Source organism: Cucurbita maxima, unplaced genomic scaffold (genome assembly GCF_002738345.1).
Source record: "Cucurbita maxima cultivar Rimu unplaced genomic scaffold, Cmax_1.0 Cma_Scf00008, whole genome shotgun sequence".
Lineage (NCBI taxonomy): Eukaryota > Viridiplantae > Streptophyta > Magnoliopsida > Cucurbitales > Cucurbitaceae > Cucurbita > Cucurbita maxima.
In genome coordinates this window covers 3,390,225-3,406,334 of record NW_019272024.1, presented here as the reverse complement: position 1 = coordinate 3,406,334, position 16,110 = coordinate 3,390,225, and the positions used below count along the sequence as shown (strand labels likewise).

The following is a 16,110-nucleotide window of genomic DNA, read 5'->3' as shown; positions in this document are numbered from 1 at the left end:
AAAAAAAAAAAAAAAAAAAAAACCCATTTTTTCAGCTAATTTTATAAATGTTTAAATATATATATATATATATATATAAAAGGTTTTCTTATATTTTTTACTTTCTAAAAAAAAAAATTATATATGGTACTAATATTTTTTACCAAGCCGAGTCGTCACTGAAAGTGGTGAGCTCGCTGCCGTTGTCGGACAAAGCGACTGTCCTGAATCCGATATGATAAACGTAGAATCATAGTCAAAGTTGGCAACAAAACTTTCCCTAGTGTTTTTAATTTTGTGTCTAATAAATATTTAAATTTTAAAAATAATTCATAAATGGTTAAAATATTCCAAACTTTTAAAATTTTATCTATAAAACTGAATTTTATATTTAAAAATTTTAAAAATGTTTGAATATTTATAAATTTCTTAAGAATTTATTAAATATTTTTTAAGTTGACTTATTAAATATAAAATGAATAGTGAATGTTTGTAAATTATTTATATATATTTAAAGTTAACACAGAATTTGAAAATTGAATAACTAAATAACTAAATTTGTAATTTAATGTTAAATATAAAATCATATATCACGGAGAAATTATTATGGTCATTTAAGTCAACTAAGATTAATAAAAAAAATAAAAATTAAATTAAATTTGGATGAAAGAAAATGAGTGGTAAATTGGATAGGGAAGTGAGAAGTCAACGTCTCTCCCAGATCTGTGTAAGGTGAAGCAATGGGGGTTCTTCTGAAGCTCTTCGATTCAGTTCTATTTGTGTCCTTATTTGTACATGCCATGGCGCCGCCGCTCATCGGCGCCCAGTTATTGCTCCCCGGAGCCCTTTTCCCCGATGTTCTTGTTGATTTCAAGGAGCTGTACGTTCGACTGTCGGGAGACTATCTGATGGCCGAGGCGCCTCCCTTTTTCGTCGGCCTGCTTTGGCTGGAGCTTCTCCTTCAATGGCCGCTCACGGTTTTCAACCTCTACGCCATCTGGGCTGCAAAGTCATGGCTGCACACCACCTGTTTGATCTATGGCGTCTCCCTTTTCACTGCTATGGTATATTCTACTTCTCTCCTACCATCATGTGATTGATGAATTTCTATAATTGCCCACATATTCTCCTTCTCCAACTTTCTCTTTTCCTAACCGGGAATTCCGATGTGGGATCCACAATCCACTCCTTTTGGAGTCAACGTCCTAACTGGTACTCGTTCTTTTTGGAACCCAACGTCCTATTCTGGCACATCACCTTGTGTTCACCCCTGCCACTTATTTCTTTCTCTAATCAACGTGAGACTCCCAATCCACTCCCTTTCGGAGTGATACACCACCTTGTGTCCACCCTTTTCGGGGCTCAGCCTCCCCACTGGCACATCCTCCGTGTTTGCCTCTGATATCACTTGCAACCGCTCAAGCCCGCCATTAACAAATAATATCTTCTTTGAATTTTTCTTTTTGAATTTTTTCTCAAATTTTAAAAATGTATTTACTAGGGAAAGGTTTTCAGGCTCCTAAATAAATGTTTGTTTTCCTCTCCAACGGATGGTTGTAAATGAATAAGCCTATTTTAGGTTCTTTTTTCAGGTTGCTATAGCAGCTGAATTGATAGGGTCACAGAGGGCATCTGGACTGCTGTTGAAACTGTATCTCCCTTTCTTGGGTTTGGGAGTTTTAGCCACGCTACGTGGGCTGCTGCCGCGTTGCAGCAAGGCTACGCCCACCGGCCACGACGTTGGACCATCAATTGCCGGCAAAAAGAAGGTTTGAAGCAAAGATATGGCATCTCATGTCGCCATTTTGTTCTTTCAAGCTTTAAAACAGAGTTTTTATAACGAAAAGATTTCTACATTCTTACCAGAATTGTTCCAAGAAATGCTTCAAGTACCCCTCCTCTCACCAATATGAGATCTCACACACAATTAATTTAGAAACTAATAGAATATAAATATATCTATTTATCGAATTTTGCATTTTTCAGAGGAACGACCGACCAATTTTATCACCAACCCATCATTAAAACCGACCAACTAAGGTCGGTTGGTTAGTTTTCATAGGTTGGGGTGGTTTTCGGACTACCAACAACCCTAATTGGAAGATAGACGATAGAGGGCATAATGGATTTGTCACTTCTTTTCTCAATACATCTATCCATCCATTTCTAAGACATCAAAATATTAAACCTTCTCATAATTCATGTCACTCCAGCCAAGTTTACTTGATCTTCTTAGTCAACAATTGAATATAGCAGCCAATTTGTTGTCATGCCTATCATTTGAATGTTGCATAAAACTTTTTGAAAACTATAAGAAAGGCTAACAATCTATTGAAAAAAATTGGGGCTTTTACAGCTCTATATAGCCCCATGACTCATAATCTAGGCTTCTAATAGCAAGCCATAGTAGCAACTGATAGCAATCTGCAGCTTTCAAAACAAAACTTGTTCAATTAGGGACTAAAAAATCAGAGAAGAAAGCATTACACTCAACAAGAACAACAACAACGTAGCTCAACTTAAACACTTATTCTTCAGTTTCATCATCAGCCTTAGAAGAAGAAGAAGAAGAAGAAGCCAAACCAAGAGCCTCCTCAACTTTTCTCCAGGCCTTCAAAGAATCAGGAGGGAACTTCTTCCTTATGGTCCTGATTAAACCCTTGGCCTCTTTCATCTTCTTCTTCTCCATTAGCCCCTCCACCAAATACTTCACTGTGTTAACATCAGGAATCTTATGAACCTTCACACTCTCCTTGAAAACCATATACCCTTTTTCATAATCCCCATTTCTACAGAGGTAATACATAAATGTCCTAAAAGTTGCAGCGTTCTTGTTACACCCATTTATCTCCATATCATCATACACCTTCTTTGCTTCATCAATCATCCCATTCTTGCAATAACAAGTCATTAAGTAATTATAGCTAATGGTGTCGGGTTTCATACCTGAATTAGCCATTTCCTCGATCAATGCTTCAACGTGTTCTGGCTTGCTGCCGTGCTCGTGCATCAATCTTACGTTATAGGCCCCTACATCGAGTTCACACCCTTTTGATATCATCTTGTTCCAGATTTTCTCTGCCTCTTCGCTCTCGCCCTTCTTGTACAGAGCATCTAAAATGGTTGTGAATGTCACCGCAGTAACCTCCACATCGTTTTCCTCCATTTCCCTTACAATTTGCATGGCCTTCTCGGGAGAACCGGATTCGCAATAGGATTTGACCAGGATCCCGTACGAGATCTTATTGGGAGAGAAATTGTATTTCTTCGGAATTTCATCGAACAGTTGAGGAACTTTGTCGAATTGCTTCGAATGGTTAAATGCACATAATAGCGCATTGAAGGAAATCGCCGATCGAGGAGTGCCGAAATCTTCCATCTGATTATAAGTCCTCATTGCGTGCTCGAACATACCAGCTCGACCGTAGGATCGAATCAAGGTGGATAAAAAGGGCTCCTGAGTGATCTTCGGGTCATTTTTATGGGACTCGATCAGGGATTCGATGTCGTCGAATCGACGAGACTTTGCAAGGCGACGAATGGTGATTTCCTGAGCGTAGCGAGAGGAGACAGGGGAAGTGTAGTGACTGGAAACAGAAGAGTAAATGTTCAGAGCTTTATCTGGATCATACTCGGTTCTTAGTTTAGATTTCGCTTTTGAAATGGATATTGAAGAGGACGTCGTTGCTGTTGCCTTGACAGCAGCGGTTGCGGTGGCGGTGGCGGTGGTGGTGGCTGCCGTCGATAAACGACGGATGTGGCGGGTGGCGATGGAGGACATTTCTAGGGTTTTAAGTCTCGACTCTGGAAGTGCGAGTCTGGGAGGGTTTTACCTTGAATTGAGACTCCGTTTATAATCTCTCGCCTTTTAAATTTTAAGTTAAACTAATAAAAACATCTTTAAATTTTGTATTTTATTTAAACGCAATTAAATTTTAAAAAAAAAAATCTAAAAATATATATTTAAATTTTGGTACGAAAAAAAATTCAAAAATAATCTTTTAACTTTAAAAATATACTAAAAAATATTTTGTACCCTTAATTTTTTTTTTAAATTTCAAAAGCACCTTTAAATATTTTTTTAAAAATTTAAAAATATATTTACCATGAGTAAATACCTTACAAATTTACCATGAAGTTGTATGAATATAACTAAATGTTAAGTATGAGTCTAAACTATTAACATGCTTATTTTATAAAATTGTTTAATATAATTTGTCAAGTTATATATTTTTTAATTTAATAAAAAAATTTACAATATTTATTGATGTTTTATTTTTGCTAATGTAATTAATTTAAAATATTTGCATTCAAAATTGAGGATGATGCTTATATACATATATTTTTAGAGGGGATCGGTGCTATGAACATCTTTTGTTCGTGGAGTCTTCTTTATAGTATTCAATAGACTTTATAATTCTAAAACTAAATTCTCTTAGAGAGATGAGATGTTCACTTTATGGAGATATAGAACATTTCTTAATTAGAGGGAGAAATTGTAGAATGATTTTCTTGGATTTCCTTTATTGAAAAGCCCCTTTTGATTATCGAGCTACATGTTGCTCACCACCCCTCAAGACCAAGGAGGTCGAACCATCATTCCAAAAAGTATGATACATTTCCCTAGCCAAACCCACCACCTCATTAATCAAAAGGGGCTCTATTAGGATCGCATAATCCAAAAATAGCTATAGAACACAATTCATATTTCACTAAATCTATTCGACTCCGAAAACTCAAGTAAACGTCAATCTTTAGAATCAAATTGACCCAAAACACCCGCATAATGGTTTTTAGGTTAAGAAAATTAGAGTGTTACATGGTTGGGTCTAAAAGAGTAAACTTATTATGTCTCTATATCAGCCTGGTTCTTCAACAAGGTACTAAGAATTTGGTGACAACAGATCGAACACCATCATCATCATCATCAAAATTGTATCTAATGAAGCGTACATGATAAATTTAAGAACATAGTCTAAGCTTTTTGAAATTTGAACACTAAATAAACAATGTTCAAAGACTAACTTCATCTTTTAACCTACAAGAAAACAAAAGCGTCGTCAAACTAATGTTAATAAAAGACACCACCAAAGCAGAGAACAACGCCGGAAGCTCTTAGTTCATTGCCAACACTCAAAGGATCACCTAATATTGTGCAGTGGTTTGAGTTTGCATTACATAAGCTGCTGCTGAATCTTATTATAAGAGGGATAGTATTTACCTTTGTCTGTACATTTCAAAATTTTTGTGTTGCACAACGACATTAAGGAGTGTTCAGTCTGCCAAAGAAGGTTCCCAGCGCTGGAATTTGGTACCTGATGATAAAGAAAGTAGAGTAATTTGGCATCAAACAGCGAAATGAACAGTTTCACACTGTTTACTCTTTCTAAAAGTTACTATAATTTGAAATCTTATTAGCTCAGATGGGCTTTTGCATCATTGATAAATGGAGGATTATAACTATGAGTCAAAATTTGGATGTGGATCAAATGATGGAGGGCCACGGGAAATGGCATTCAATTTATTTGCAAAATGCATATTTTATCAATCAGAGCAAAGAAAACCAACAACTTCTCTCTTTCTCTCTATGCTTTTGGTAATTTGATATACTTTCTAGTAAGAGTAAAGAAAGTTATACAGCAGAGTGAGGAGATCTGGTTGCTGGCTTTGCCTTGAACCTCTTTAATTGTGCTCAGAATTTCACGAGAGGAACCTAGTCATCTCGAATTTCCATCGCCACTCTTCAAGGCCCAAGAAGAACCATGGGACACACAAATTTCGTTCATAACCTGCACAAAAGGCAACAGGGTAAGAGCAGAATCATATATCTTGACACCAGTGAAGAAGGCCGAAACATTTATTTAATTCATAATGATTGTACGAGCCAATCCTGGGATAAAAGATCGTCACTAGAAAGTGCATAAAATCAATCCTGATTGACGGCGCTTTTAGAAAATGCAAGAGATTTCAAGCTGAACAATAATGTTTCACGTCAAAAGAAAAATAATCACTGAACAATAAAGATCCTCAACCAGAATATTTCGGTAGCATAAGAACCAAAATCTATTAAAAAGGTTTCCTATCCATGCAGGAAGAAATTCAAATGAGTGAGAGATTGAATAACATGGTGGCTAACCTTGCTATATTCATTGCTATTGATTGCTCTCCCAAGTTCACGCTTGGAAGCTTCCAAAACATCAGCTTTTTTAAGCACTGCTTTAGGTCCACGTCCACGTAAAAGTTGAATGACAACTTTCCTGCATAGTGCAGCATGAAGTTAAAAACAAAGATGCCAATTTATCGTGTTCTTACATGGAAAAATAATGCAAACATCGTTTTTCACATAAAAGACTTTGACCATGAATATAATTCACCAGCAACCTTAATGGATCATATTCTGGATGCTCTGGAGATGATGTCAAGACATAGAGACCATGAATCTCAGTAGCAACTTGGCAGATGATTCTTTTTAATTCATCTGGAGGAGCATCAACACCATATGCAGCAGCCACCGCCATTCTGGCATCAGCTTTTGGAAGAGTAGACTGGGACACGGCCAAATCACGCAAACCTTGACATATCAACTGAAAGCTACAATAATAAGGCAACCGCATCAGCTTTGCTACATGAAGATTCATCTTCTCCATGACACCACGGGAAGAATAGATTACGATGTCACATGATAGATAACTCGAGGCTATTACAAAATGAAGACTTCCCCAAAAAACAGCTCAAAGGAACAATACAAGTGCTTATAAACACGTACCGAACAGATGAATACATGTTTTCCCATCTAAAAGAAACCTATCATTTATTGAAGTTAATAAATGATAGAAAGAGCATGACAAAAAGACGTTAAAAGGCAATGATATCCTAAATCTCATCAAAATTCCACGCCATACTATTCAAGAAAGTAGCAGTCCTTTCCAACCAAGAAAACTCTCATAATGATAAGCACAAGCAAGAAGAAAACCGGCCCCTACCTGCAAACCTTGTGAGTTTGAAAAAGCTTTTGAAGGGCTTTTGGTAAAGCTTCTCGAGTTTCATCCGACATGGTACTTTTGCGGTTAAGAGCTGCATTACTGCTTTTAGTTGAAGCTTTGTCGTGAATGACTTGTTTTTCAGGTTTAGGAACCATTTCAGGCTTTACTGGCGCAGCGTTTGCATGGGACATGTTTTTCACAGATCCCCGGAAAGAATTAGTGATACCTTCTTCCACAGATCGCCAGACCTTTTCTTGCTTTTGAACAATATCCACGTAGTTATTCAAAAATAAACGATCTGTTTTCTCCTTAAATCTCCAGTCCTTAAAGGCAGGTCTTTCAACACCAAACCAATTCAAAAAATGTTTCACTTTGTCCCGAAGAGACTTTGGAACATTTATCTGCGAAGAGCTGACCACTGGATTCTTGCTAAACAAAGAAAGAACAAAATCCCTAGCACAACGTCCACTGCCATCTTGCGGAAGTAAAAATGAACTTTTTGCAACCCAGAGACCCTGCACCGACTGAGCATACTGCTGAAGAGCTTCGATAAACTCGTCTGGTTCATAATCAGGGGCATAATGCTTAAGTGCACTAAATCTTTGAATCGGAGGTCCCTATTAGAAAGGAGGAAAAAGATTATTCACAAAACAAACACGGAATAAGTCATCAACAATGAATCAGCATGATATAAAGACTGATAAAAAGATAATGCACTTCCTTATAAGCATTAGCACCTCCCCCCACTTCCCCTTTCAATTCCAAACTGTACTTTGATCGAGAGGGCAAGGAGGTAAATATCACCCAATTGCAAATTTGTAAAGGATTTGCAATATTTTTTAACTTCATATAAAAAAATAAAAAACAAAATGAAAATGTGGGATGGATTTTATTTAGCGGATGTGATGCTTTAAAGCTGTGGAGGTTAATTTTAACCTTAGGCTTTAGACAGTCCTCTCTGTTCACTTTAAGCAATTGAAATTGATTGGTCTCGTTCATCATACTTTGGACAACTTTTTTTTTTATATGCTCAATACAATCATTTTTCGTGATATGCTTCTGGTGATGCTGCTTAATAAAAGTTATATTATATATTTTTAAATAGCAATGACAATAATCACTATGGTTTGACATTGTGGTCATAGGAACAATGAAAAATGTAAAAAACATAGAAGAAATGAGTTCAAACTATGGTCACCGCCTACTTAAGATTAAATAAACAATGAGTTTCATTGACAACTAAATGTAGTAGGGTTAAGCAATTGTCTTATGAGATTAGCCGAGGTGGGCGTATCTTGACCAAAAACCCAGATACTAAAAAAATAAATAAGCATATTTGACAAAAAAAAATCCCTTGATTAATTGAGAGAGCACAATTTGAAAATATGATCTCATGATAATAACAAATGGTTGATGAATGCATAAATGGACATGGAATATACAGCCAGCTAATACTGAATAAAAGTTAGACGATAGAGTAGATGTGCACATGCACTGATATCTTCTTATGGCAATCAGGAAAAAAAAATCACAAGTATTCATCTTACAAACAAACCTCAGTCAGCAATTTCTTAATCCGCTCCTCCAAAGACAATGAAAGTAAAAACCTGAAATGTCCATCAGTAGGATTAAGACATCAGTAAATATTTGAAGTCTCCCAAATTACTTGCCTGACTAGTTAAATGTTCGGTAACATATATTAAACAGCCGGAGCGTGCAAATGTGTTTACCTTTTAGATGGACCTTTGGGCTTATTGCGACTTGAGCTCGCACCAGGACACAAGGAGTCCACATAGTCATGCCTGAAATAAGTAGAACCAAATCAAATGCTCAAAATAAATATTATTAAATCGATGAATTTACCGTATTAAAGATTTTATGCATCAACGAGCAAAAAACACATACGGGCTCATTGAAAATTGCATGGGGGAATTTTTTTGTGCCACCATGCTTCGCAGATGTCTGGTTGATAGATCACTCTCGAGACCATAGTACTTAAGTGGAATCCAGCACTAGAGAAAATAAGTGAACCAAACAATTAGACAACTATAAAATGATGGATTCAATAGTAAGGCACTTCTATTCTAAGGTTGAGGTGACTTATGTAGAGGTGAAATGCTTTTTTTTTAATCCAAACACATTTAAAAAATGATTTCGAAAATCCTAAGAATATTTATAGCACTAAACTACTACTAGAAGCATCACTTAATTAAGTGGCTCTTCCAAAAGTTCAAGAGGAAAAATACTTTTCTTTTCTCAAAAACTATCTTAAGCCCACTAGTAGTAATTGAGCACTCAAGTTCAATGGTGTTACCTCTTCATCTCCAGTTTTAGGTTCCGTTGAAGGTCCTGTTTGCTTCTTCTGTTTCAAGAAAACAAGAGAGAAGTCCATAAATACCAGAACACATATGAAACCTCAGATGTGAACTAATGCAATATAATGATAGGGTCAGCAAGTTAGCTTATGAAAAAAAAGTTAAGAAACGTGGTATTCAAAGAAATAAGGTATGCTGCAAATAAATAAATAGTCCTCCAATACGGTTATCTCTGCCAAATAGCCTTCTCCCTTTATGCTACTTCTGACTGGCGAAGCAACAAACTACCATGTCTGGGCTCAAATTGCTAAACAGCTGCTAAGGGATGTAAAATGTGGAGAATAATATATATGTCTATATATATATTACCTACAGCAGCGCACATTTGAATTGGTACTTAAGAGCTCTTGATCAACGATCATAATAATGTTGCATAGCGCTGAAATATCTCTTTCTACCCAAATATATTTGCTAGTGCAATATGCCCATCCCATGGATAATGTCTAAAGGATAAGGTTTTCTCTACAATATCTCTGTCAAGTTCTTATCCTCAGCCAGCAATCATCGTAAGAGAGATCTTTATCTTCTTTTTATAAGAAACATATGTATTAGACAAAACAGTAGAAGAACAACTTAGGGGCAGGGGAAGAGAGAACCCCCGCCCAAGGAGCTAATTAAAAAAAAGTTGAAAATAAACGCAATTGGGTAATTAAAAAAGAATTGATTGTAAGTGTGCATGCATAAAGCCCAAAAGTACGAAACAGAAAATTCCAGCCTTTTTAGGGAAATAACGATGGAGGAAAAGATGGTCTATACTCTCCTCTCTTTCCATACACAAACTAAACATAGAGGGGGAAAGAGCCAGCCATTGCAAATTCTCAGTAATCTGTCATGAGTATTGATGCAGTTTAAAAGAGATCTTTACCTTTCCATTTGGAATGGAAAATATCCTAAACAGGTTAAGTTTTTTTATATGAGAACTTAGTCATTCATGCCTCAATACTCACGAAAAGCTGCAAAGAATATCTCCTAGGATTGCCATCTCTCATAGCTGCTGCATATTGTGCAAAAGTGAAGAGGAATGACACAGTTGCCTTTTCATTTGGAGCAAACTGGCTAGATTTGTTTGAGATCACAACCTAGAGACATTTGGGTGGCAGATTGCCTTTCCTTATGATATTTGGGTCCTCCCTTCTCTCATATTCACTGGGCATTCCTTCATGAAAGAAAATGGCTCAACTTTATCCAAGTTTTTTTGTCTGTCTATTTGGTTATAGAATAACTCTCGCATCTTCTCAGCCAAGGAACAAGATCTCCAATCACATCTCTCATAATTACTTATCTATTTCTTTCATGCTGTAAATTGAGCTCCCTTTGTAGTATAATTTATCTACCCTTGTGGCCCATTGGAATAGTTTTTTATAATCCAATGGATGGGATTTCATCATTTCATGATTTTATTTTATCAATAAAATGAAATTGTTTCCTATAAAGAAAAAGACTGATAACTTTACAGTAACCAAAATAAATATAAAATCTGTGTTGAGAATATTTCAGTAGTAATTTAGTATAGAATAGAAAAAATAGAAAATAACCTGCTTCCTTGATCCACCTGCAGAGTTAACATCTGTATGCTCTTCTGACTTAACATTTGGATCAGCTCTAACATTAATTTTCCTTTTTGGGCCACCAGAATTAAGGTGTTCAAATGATGGTCGAAGTTGCACGACTGTATGTACAGGATTCAGGTGTAGCTGCAATATAACCCATGGAAACACTAGCAATAGTTATTTATTTTTTAAAGGAAATAGAAACAAACAAGTCCTTATGCTAGAATTTGACAAATGTCTTGGCAACCATCATAATATAAATTAGGGGAATACATAGGAACCTATAATATTCTTGCATTCATTCTAATTAGTTAGAAAAGAAAAAAAAAATCAATTTTACAAAGTACAAAATTTAGGTTTCCCATTCAATCAATTACGAATGCAATAGTACAAGATCCTGCAGGGTGCAACATTCTTAATTCACCCATACAAAATAAAAGTTTAGTTTGTGTTCTCAGCCCACAGGATACTATCGTAGGAACAGACCCAATTCACATCCAAGCAGTGCAACATTCTTAATTCACCCATACAAAATAAAAGTTTAGTTTGTGTTCTCAGCCCACAGGATACTATCATAGGAACAGACCCAATTCACATCCAAGCATAAGTTTCCATTTTTAATACAACGTTAGACTCAAAAAATGGTGTGATGTTCATCCAAGGTATAGATATCAATGTAAGGCATCATGAAAGAATACAACTATTATTGAGTAAGAAAGAAAGAATAAAAGAAAATACACAAAAACAACCCACAAAGAAGAGGAGTCGACTAAAAAAAAAGCTCCAATGAAACAAAATAAGACTTAAAAAGTAATTACAAAAGTTCTTATACACCAAGGCCCAGAGACCCCTCCCAAAAACTCTAAGACCTCTAAAAATTCTATTGTTTCTCTTAAGCACCAAAAATTCTAATACAATTGCACAAAAGTTGGCCAACAAAAGAAAACAACCATTTCCAAAAAGGGTGGGTTATCGAATCACCTCCTCCACAATAGATCGAGCTAAACAATCTCCAAAAATATTTATAAAAAGTCCCCAGCCAAGGAAGCAAACAGACAACTTCAAATGAGGTGATCAATATTCCTGCTGCTTTTCTACAAAGAATAAAACAGTAGCCTAACTAAAGGATGTTTCCTCATAATGCAATCTAATGTGCAAACTCTACTGTGAAGCACTTGCCAAACAAAAAAAAATTAACCTTCTTGGAAATTTTAGTCTTTCATAGCGACAAAAAAAGTGAGGCAGCTGGGAAGGGAAAGGAAAGGAAAGGGTCCACTAAACAACAAAAAAAGGATTTGAAAGAAAACCTCGCAGCAGGAACAGGACCAAAATATTTGTTGTTTCCCTATCGAAAAAATGGCAACAGAACCCAAGATTTATATCTTTTCCAACTCCTTTACAATCATAGTTTTAAGAGAAGACAAAAAATTTAAGGATATATATGGTCAAGCCAATTTTGTGGGGACATTTTTTAAAGCAAACAAGCTCCTTTGGAAGATAAAACTGATATTGTTGAGCTAAATGTGGCTTCTTATTGTGCTGCGTATAAGTGTTTTGTAACTATTCCTCTTACAATATTAATTTTGTTACTTTGGGTGGTTTAGTTTATTGATGGAGTTATGGCTATGTAACTTTCAAGTACCGTTCTAGGCCAATTTGCGCACCTCATCTATTCTCACATGACACGTGCCAAATCCTACTATATTTTGATACCAATAAGACTCATAGAATATTAAATTCTAGGTAGGACTGCCATAGCTCGAATCTATTCTCTCTAAGCCCTTTAACTCTTACTAACCACTAGGTCAACCTTTGTTGTTTCAAAATTAAAAGATGAACCAAGTACCAGAGAAACAAATAAAAAAAAAGGCCCATCATCTACAATCAATGATAAGAAAAGAATAAAGTTCAGAAGATGCGAGATAGGGAAACAACCTTATCACCCATAAGCAGCCCAACAGCATAGGAAGTAGCCATAGGCGGTTGCCATGAAGATTTCAAAGTCTGAACCAGAAACAAGCTTTTGTTGGTATCCACTAAAATACAGCACCAATAACTCAATCCTCATTTGTATATAGTACACGAAAGAAATAACTCTACTACCAGATGAAACGTAGTACATCATGTGATAAGAAAAACAGTTCATCAAGTGAGATGAAACTCGAGACTAATACGACAGGGGGAAAGAAAGAACGAAAAGAACTAAGATGCAGCTAGAAACTGTTGCCGAATTCAGTTTAATAAAACTTGCACCTTTTCACCTTTTGGAAAATCCTACGAATCTAGCATTCTTTTTCAAGTTAAATCTGATAAAAGTGAACTACCAGTATCAATAGAACCATAAGAGAAGATACCTGCTTCTTCATTTGCAAATTGGCATCGGCTTTACTGTCATAGTTATTGGATTCAATATCCACATTCAGATCAACTTCCACTTCCCCAGTGGTGGGTTTAACTCTTACCTATTGAAATTAAAAGGGTATGGTTCAAATTCTTCAAGAACAAAAAGGAATCAAAGAAAATGCTCACCTCGTCACATCGCCCCTCAAATTCATAGGGCCTCCAGCGTGGTCTAAGAGGATATTGCAACACATATAACTGGAAATAGATGACAGTCGAGTTCAAATTTCAAAACTAATTAAATGTAAAGAGGGAAAAAAACAATGGTACATAGTATGAATAAGCAAGAAACGAAGACTAACTTTCGTATTGATATCAAGAGAAGGAGTAAACAGAACGTCGATTTCCCGAACCACCATATCTTCAGAAGCATCCTCTTCCATTGGATCATCATCATCATCCACCATTGTCTCCTCTTCAACTTCCAACTTAGTTTCAACATCCATTTTATCAACTCCATTAGGAAGTGAAGCTTCGACTTTAGGTTTTACTTCAACTTCTTCGCCTTCTTCCTTCTTCTCCCCAATTAGAGCATCTGGCTCTGCAACTTCCGGCTCCGGAACGGGAGTTTCAGGTTCCAACTTCGTTGGCGGCTGTTGGGGCTCCGGTTTCGGAACTACTTCCGTTTTCGGCTTCGGCTTGAATTTAGAGGTCTTCGGTGCAAATCTGGAGGTTCGTGATGGTACCTGGCTCGGTTCGTCTAGGTCGTCCAGGTCCATCCTGAAGGTTTCTACGCGTTCCTCTCTCGGGGTGAATGAACAGCGAGAAGCTTCTGCAACTGTTGAAGTTCTCAAACTCGATAAAAACCGATGAAGGTCAGGTTTTTTCTTGTAATATGCAATCAATCAGGCTCTCCAGCAACTGCTCCGGCGATGAACAATAACTTCGTCTTCTACCCCCTAATTTTTCCCTAAACTCTAGGTTTATTTCAGTTTTTTAATGTATTTCTTAAAAAATTAACAATAAAATGTGTTTTTAATTTTTTTTATTTATTTCATACATATTGATTTTTTAACTTTATTAATAAAATAAATTTTCAAATTGAGAATTATATAGATTCATATCATATTTAAATTTACCACTAATATTATTTAAATCATCTTAGTTCGAATTAATTAAAAATATTATTATAAAAATTTATACCAGATATAATTATAATTTTTTTTTTGTATCGACAATTAAATAAACCGATAATTCTTTATTTTAAAATAGTGTGGTTTATGAATAAATTTTTTTTGATATTTTGAAAATAAAAATATAATATATTTATTGAGATATCTTTTTTCAAATTATGACATACTATAGGTAAACACGATTTAAATATTTCCATTTAAAATTGAATAATTTAAAATACAATATAATAATTCCAAATTTAAAAAATATATATACCATTAATTTTTTTATTTACTAAAAAGTATTTTTATAATTTTGATTTTAAATTATTTTAATTAAGTTACTAAAAAGTATTTTTTATAATTTTGATTTTTTACCTTGGATTCATTCTCACTAATTTTAACTAAAAAGAATGGTAAAATCTTCTTAACCTACATATTTTTAACATTTATATTTTAAAAACAAAATGTTGACAAATATATGAATCAAAATAAAAAAAATTTCGACACTTCATGTTTGTTCATGCATACAACATGATTCGGGGATAGTCAGAACCAGTCTGTTTTTTCATTAAACAGGTATGAAGGTCTGGAACTGAACGGTCAGATAAGAGAGGGAGAAAAAGAGAAACAAAGTGAGACCCGACCCACGACGAGAACACTCAAAATCAAAGATTATTTCCTTTTCCCTTTGTGTCGTTTTCAAAATTGAATGCAATTCATTTGAATTAAAGGAACACTTTGCATTTGGCCTTCTTATCCTTTTCCAATATTTGCAAAGGAAGGATCAACAAGAAATCACGTTGATTCATGCTATATATGTGTAGGAGGAGATATCAAGTGATAGACATTGGGTCCCAAGACACCCAAAAAGTGATACTCGTTCAAATGTAGAATCATCCACTTAATTACGATTCTAAACATGAATGATTAATCTATTCTGATGTATTTTTACTTAATTTCATTAAAAAAAAAATCAAAATTACAAATAATAAATTGTGGATTTTGTTTCGTAGAGGGTTTTCTTCGTCTAGGACCTCGTGGATGTCATCTCAAGCTATGTCGGCCTCATCTAATAAAGATGTTTCTTTGTCTGGTAACTCGTGTATAAATTTTTCTTTTATGGTTTTTGTATTTAGGTGACTATTGTCATTTGTCTCCTTGTTTTTATATCAATTGTGACTGTTGATGGTGCTCGTGTGCCATAGCAGGGTTGGTTCCATCGTTCCATCTAATATTTATTACGTTACTAGTCTTACTTTAAATCTCGTATTTTATTTTATACCAGATCAACAATAACAATATCTAAAGGTGTATCAATAACAATATTGTCATGAGTCTCACAGTTTTAAAATGTGTCTATTATGGAGAGCATCTATCCCTACTTTGACTAGTGCCTCGCACCATCCTGTGACTGACACTTATACCATTTGTAACAACCCAAGCTCACGACTAACAAATATTGACAATTTTGGCCCATTACATATCGTCAGCCTCGCATTTTTAAAACTCATCTAGTAGAGAGATTTCCATACACTTATAAATAATGATTAATTTCTCTCTCTAACAGATATGTGATCTCACATAAGACCATTGGAAAAGGTGTGGATTTGGAGTACTTTCGTTTGAGTCACTCATCCTCTATCTTTTATTTATGACATTTTCGTTTTAATCATGTGTTGTTCTATGACTTCAAGTCAGAAAATAAAAT

The 16,110-nt window shown here is 35.2% G+C and overlaps 3 protein-coding genes across 6 annotated transcripts; 1 reads left to right on the top strand and 2 right to left on the bottom strand.

Moving 5' to 3' along the window:
• Positions 1-632: 632 nt before the first annotated feature.
• On the top strand, positions 633-2,264 carry LOC111483157 (sigma intracellular receptor 2-like). The gene is made up of 2 exons (XM_023129310.1): positions 633-1,043; positions 1,572-2,264. The coding sequence occupies exons 1-2, from the start codon at positions 720-722 to the stop codon at positions 1,752-1,754; spliced, it is 507 nt and encodes a 168-aa protein (XP_022985078.1). The 5' UTR covers positions 633-719; the 3' UTR covers positions 1,755-2,264.
• On the bottom strand, positions 2,263-14,225 carry LOC111483153 (DNA-directed RNA polymerase III subunit RPC5). Of its 4 annotated transcripts, XM_023129305.1 has the most exons (16): positions 13,590-14,223; positions 13,417-13,485; positions 13,242-13,349; positions 12,823-12,891; positions 10,873-11,031; positions 9,277-9,324; positions 8,868-8,974; positions 8,693-8,764; positions 8,518-8,569; positions 6,963-7,579; positions 6,361-6,570; positions 6,116-6,236; positions 5,618-5,768; positions 5,441-5,504; positions 5,201-5,294; positions 4,803-5,124 (listed from the first exon to the last, which is right to left on the bottom strand). In XM_023129305.1, exons 1-13 carry the CDS (start codon positions 14,004-14,006, stop codon positions 5,697-5,699), a joined length of 2,121 nt encoding a protein of 706 aa, XP_022985073.1. In that variant the 5' UTR covers positions 14,007-14,223; the 3' UTR covers positions 4,803-5,124; positions 5,201-5,294; positions 5,441-5,504; positions 5,618-5,696. The 4 variants fall into 4 exon arrangements, with proteins under 4 accessions (XP_022985074.1, XP_022985073.1, XP_022985072.1 ...); XM_023129306.1 differs by lacking the exons at positions 4,803-5,124; positions 5,201-5,294 and adding an exon at positions 2,263-2,276; XM_023129304.1 differs by lacking the exon at positions 5,441-5,504.
• LOC111483156 (pentatricopeptide repeat-containing protein At4g36680, mitochondrial-like) lies at positions 2,291-3,823 on the bottom strand. Its single transcript, XM_023129309.1, has one exon. It carries the CDS (start codon positions 3,758-3,760, stop codon positions 2,507-2,509), a length of 1,254 nt encoding a protein of 417 aa, XP_022985077.1. The 5' UTR covers positions 3,761-3,823; the 3' UTR covers positions 2,291-2,506.
• Positions 14,226-16,110: the final 1,885 nt, after the last annotated feature.

Excerpts from the sequence above, each read along its gene's own strand:
- LOC111483157 (XM_023129310.1), top strand. The coding sequence starts at position 720 with ATGGGGGTTCTTCTGAAGCTCTTCGATTCAGTTCTATTTGTGTCCTTA. Across the intron at positions 1,044-1,571 it reads TCTCCCTTTTCACTGCTATG|GTTGCTATAGCAGCTGAATT; the intron begins GTATATTCTACT and ends TTCTTTTTTCAG.
- LOC111483156 (XM_023129309.1), bottom strand. The coding sequence starts at position 3,760 with ATGTCCTCCATCGCCACCCGCCACATCCGTCGTTTATCGACGGCAGCC.
- LOC111483153 (XM_023129306.1), bottom strand. The coding sequence starts at position 14,006 with ATGGACCTGGACGACCTAGACGAACCGAGCCAGGTACCATCACGAACC. Across the intron at positions 11,032-12,822 it reads GGCTGCTTATGGGTGATAAG|CTACACCTGAATCCTGTACA; the intron begins GTTGTTTCCCTA and ends GTTATATTGCAG. Across the intron at positions 8,570-8,692 it reads CCCAAAGGTCCATCTAAAAG|GTTTTTACTTTCATTGTCTT; the intron begins GTAAACACATTT and ends TGGACATTTCAG.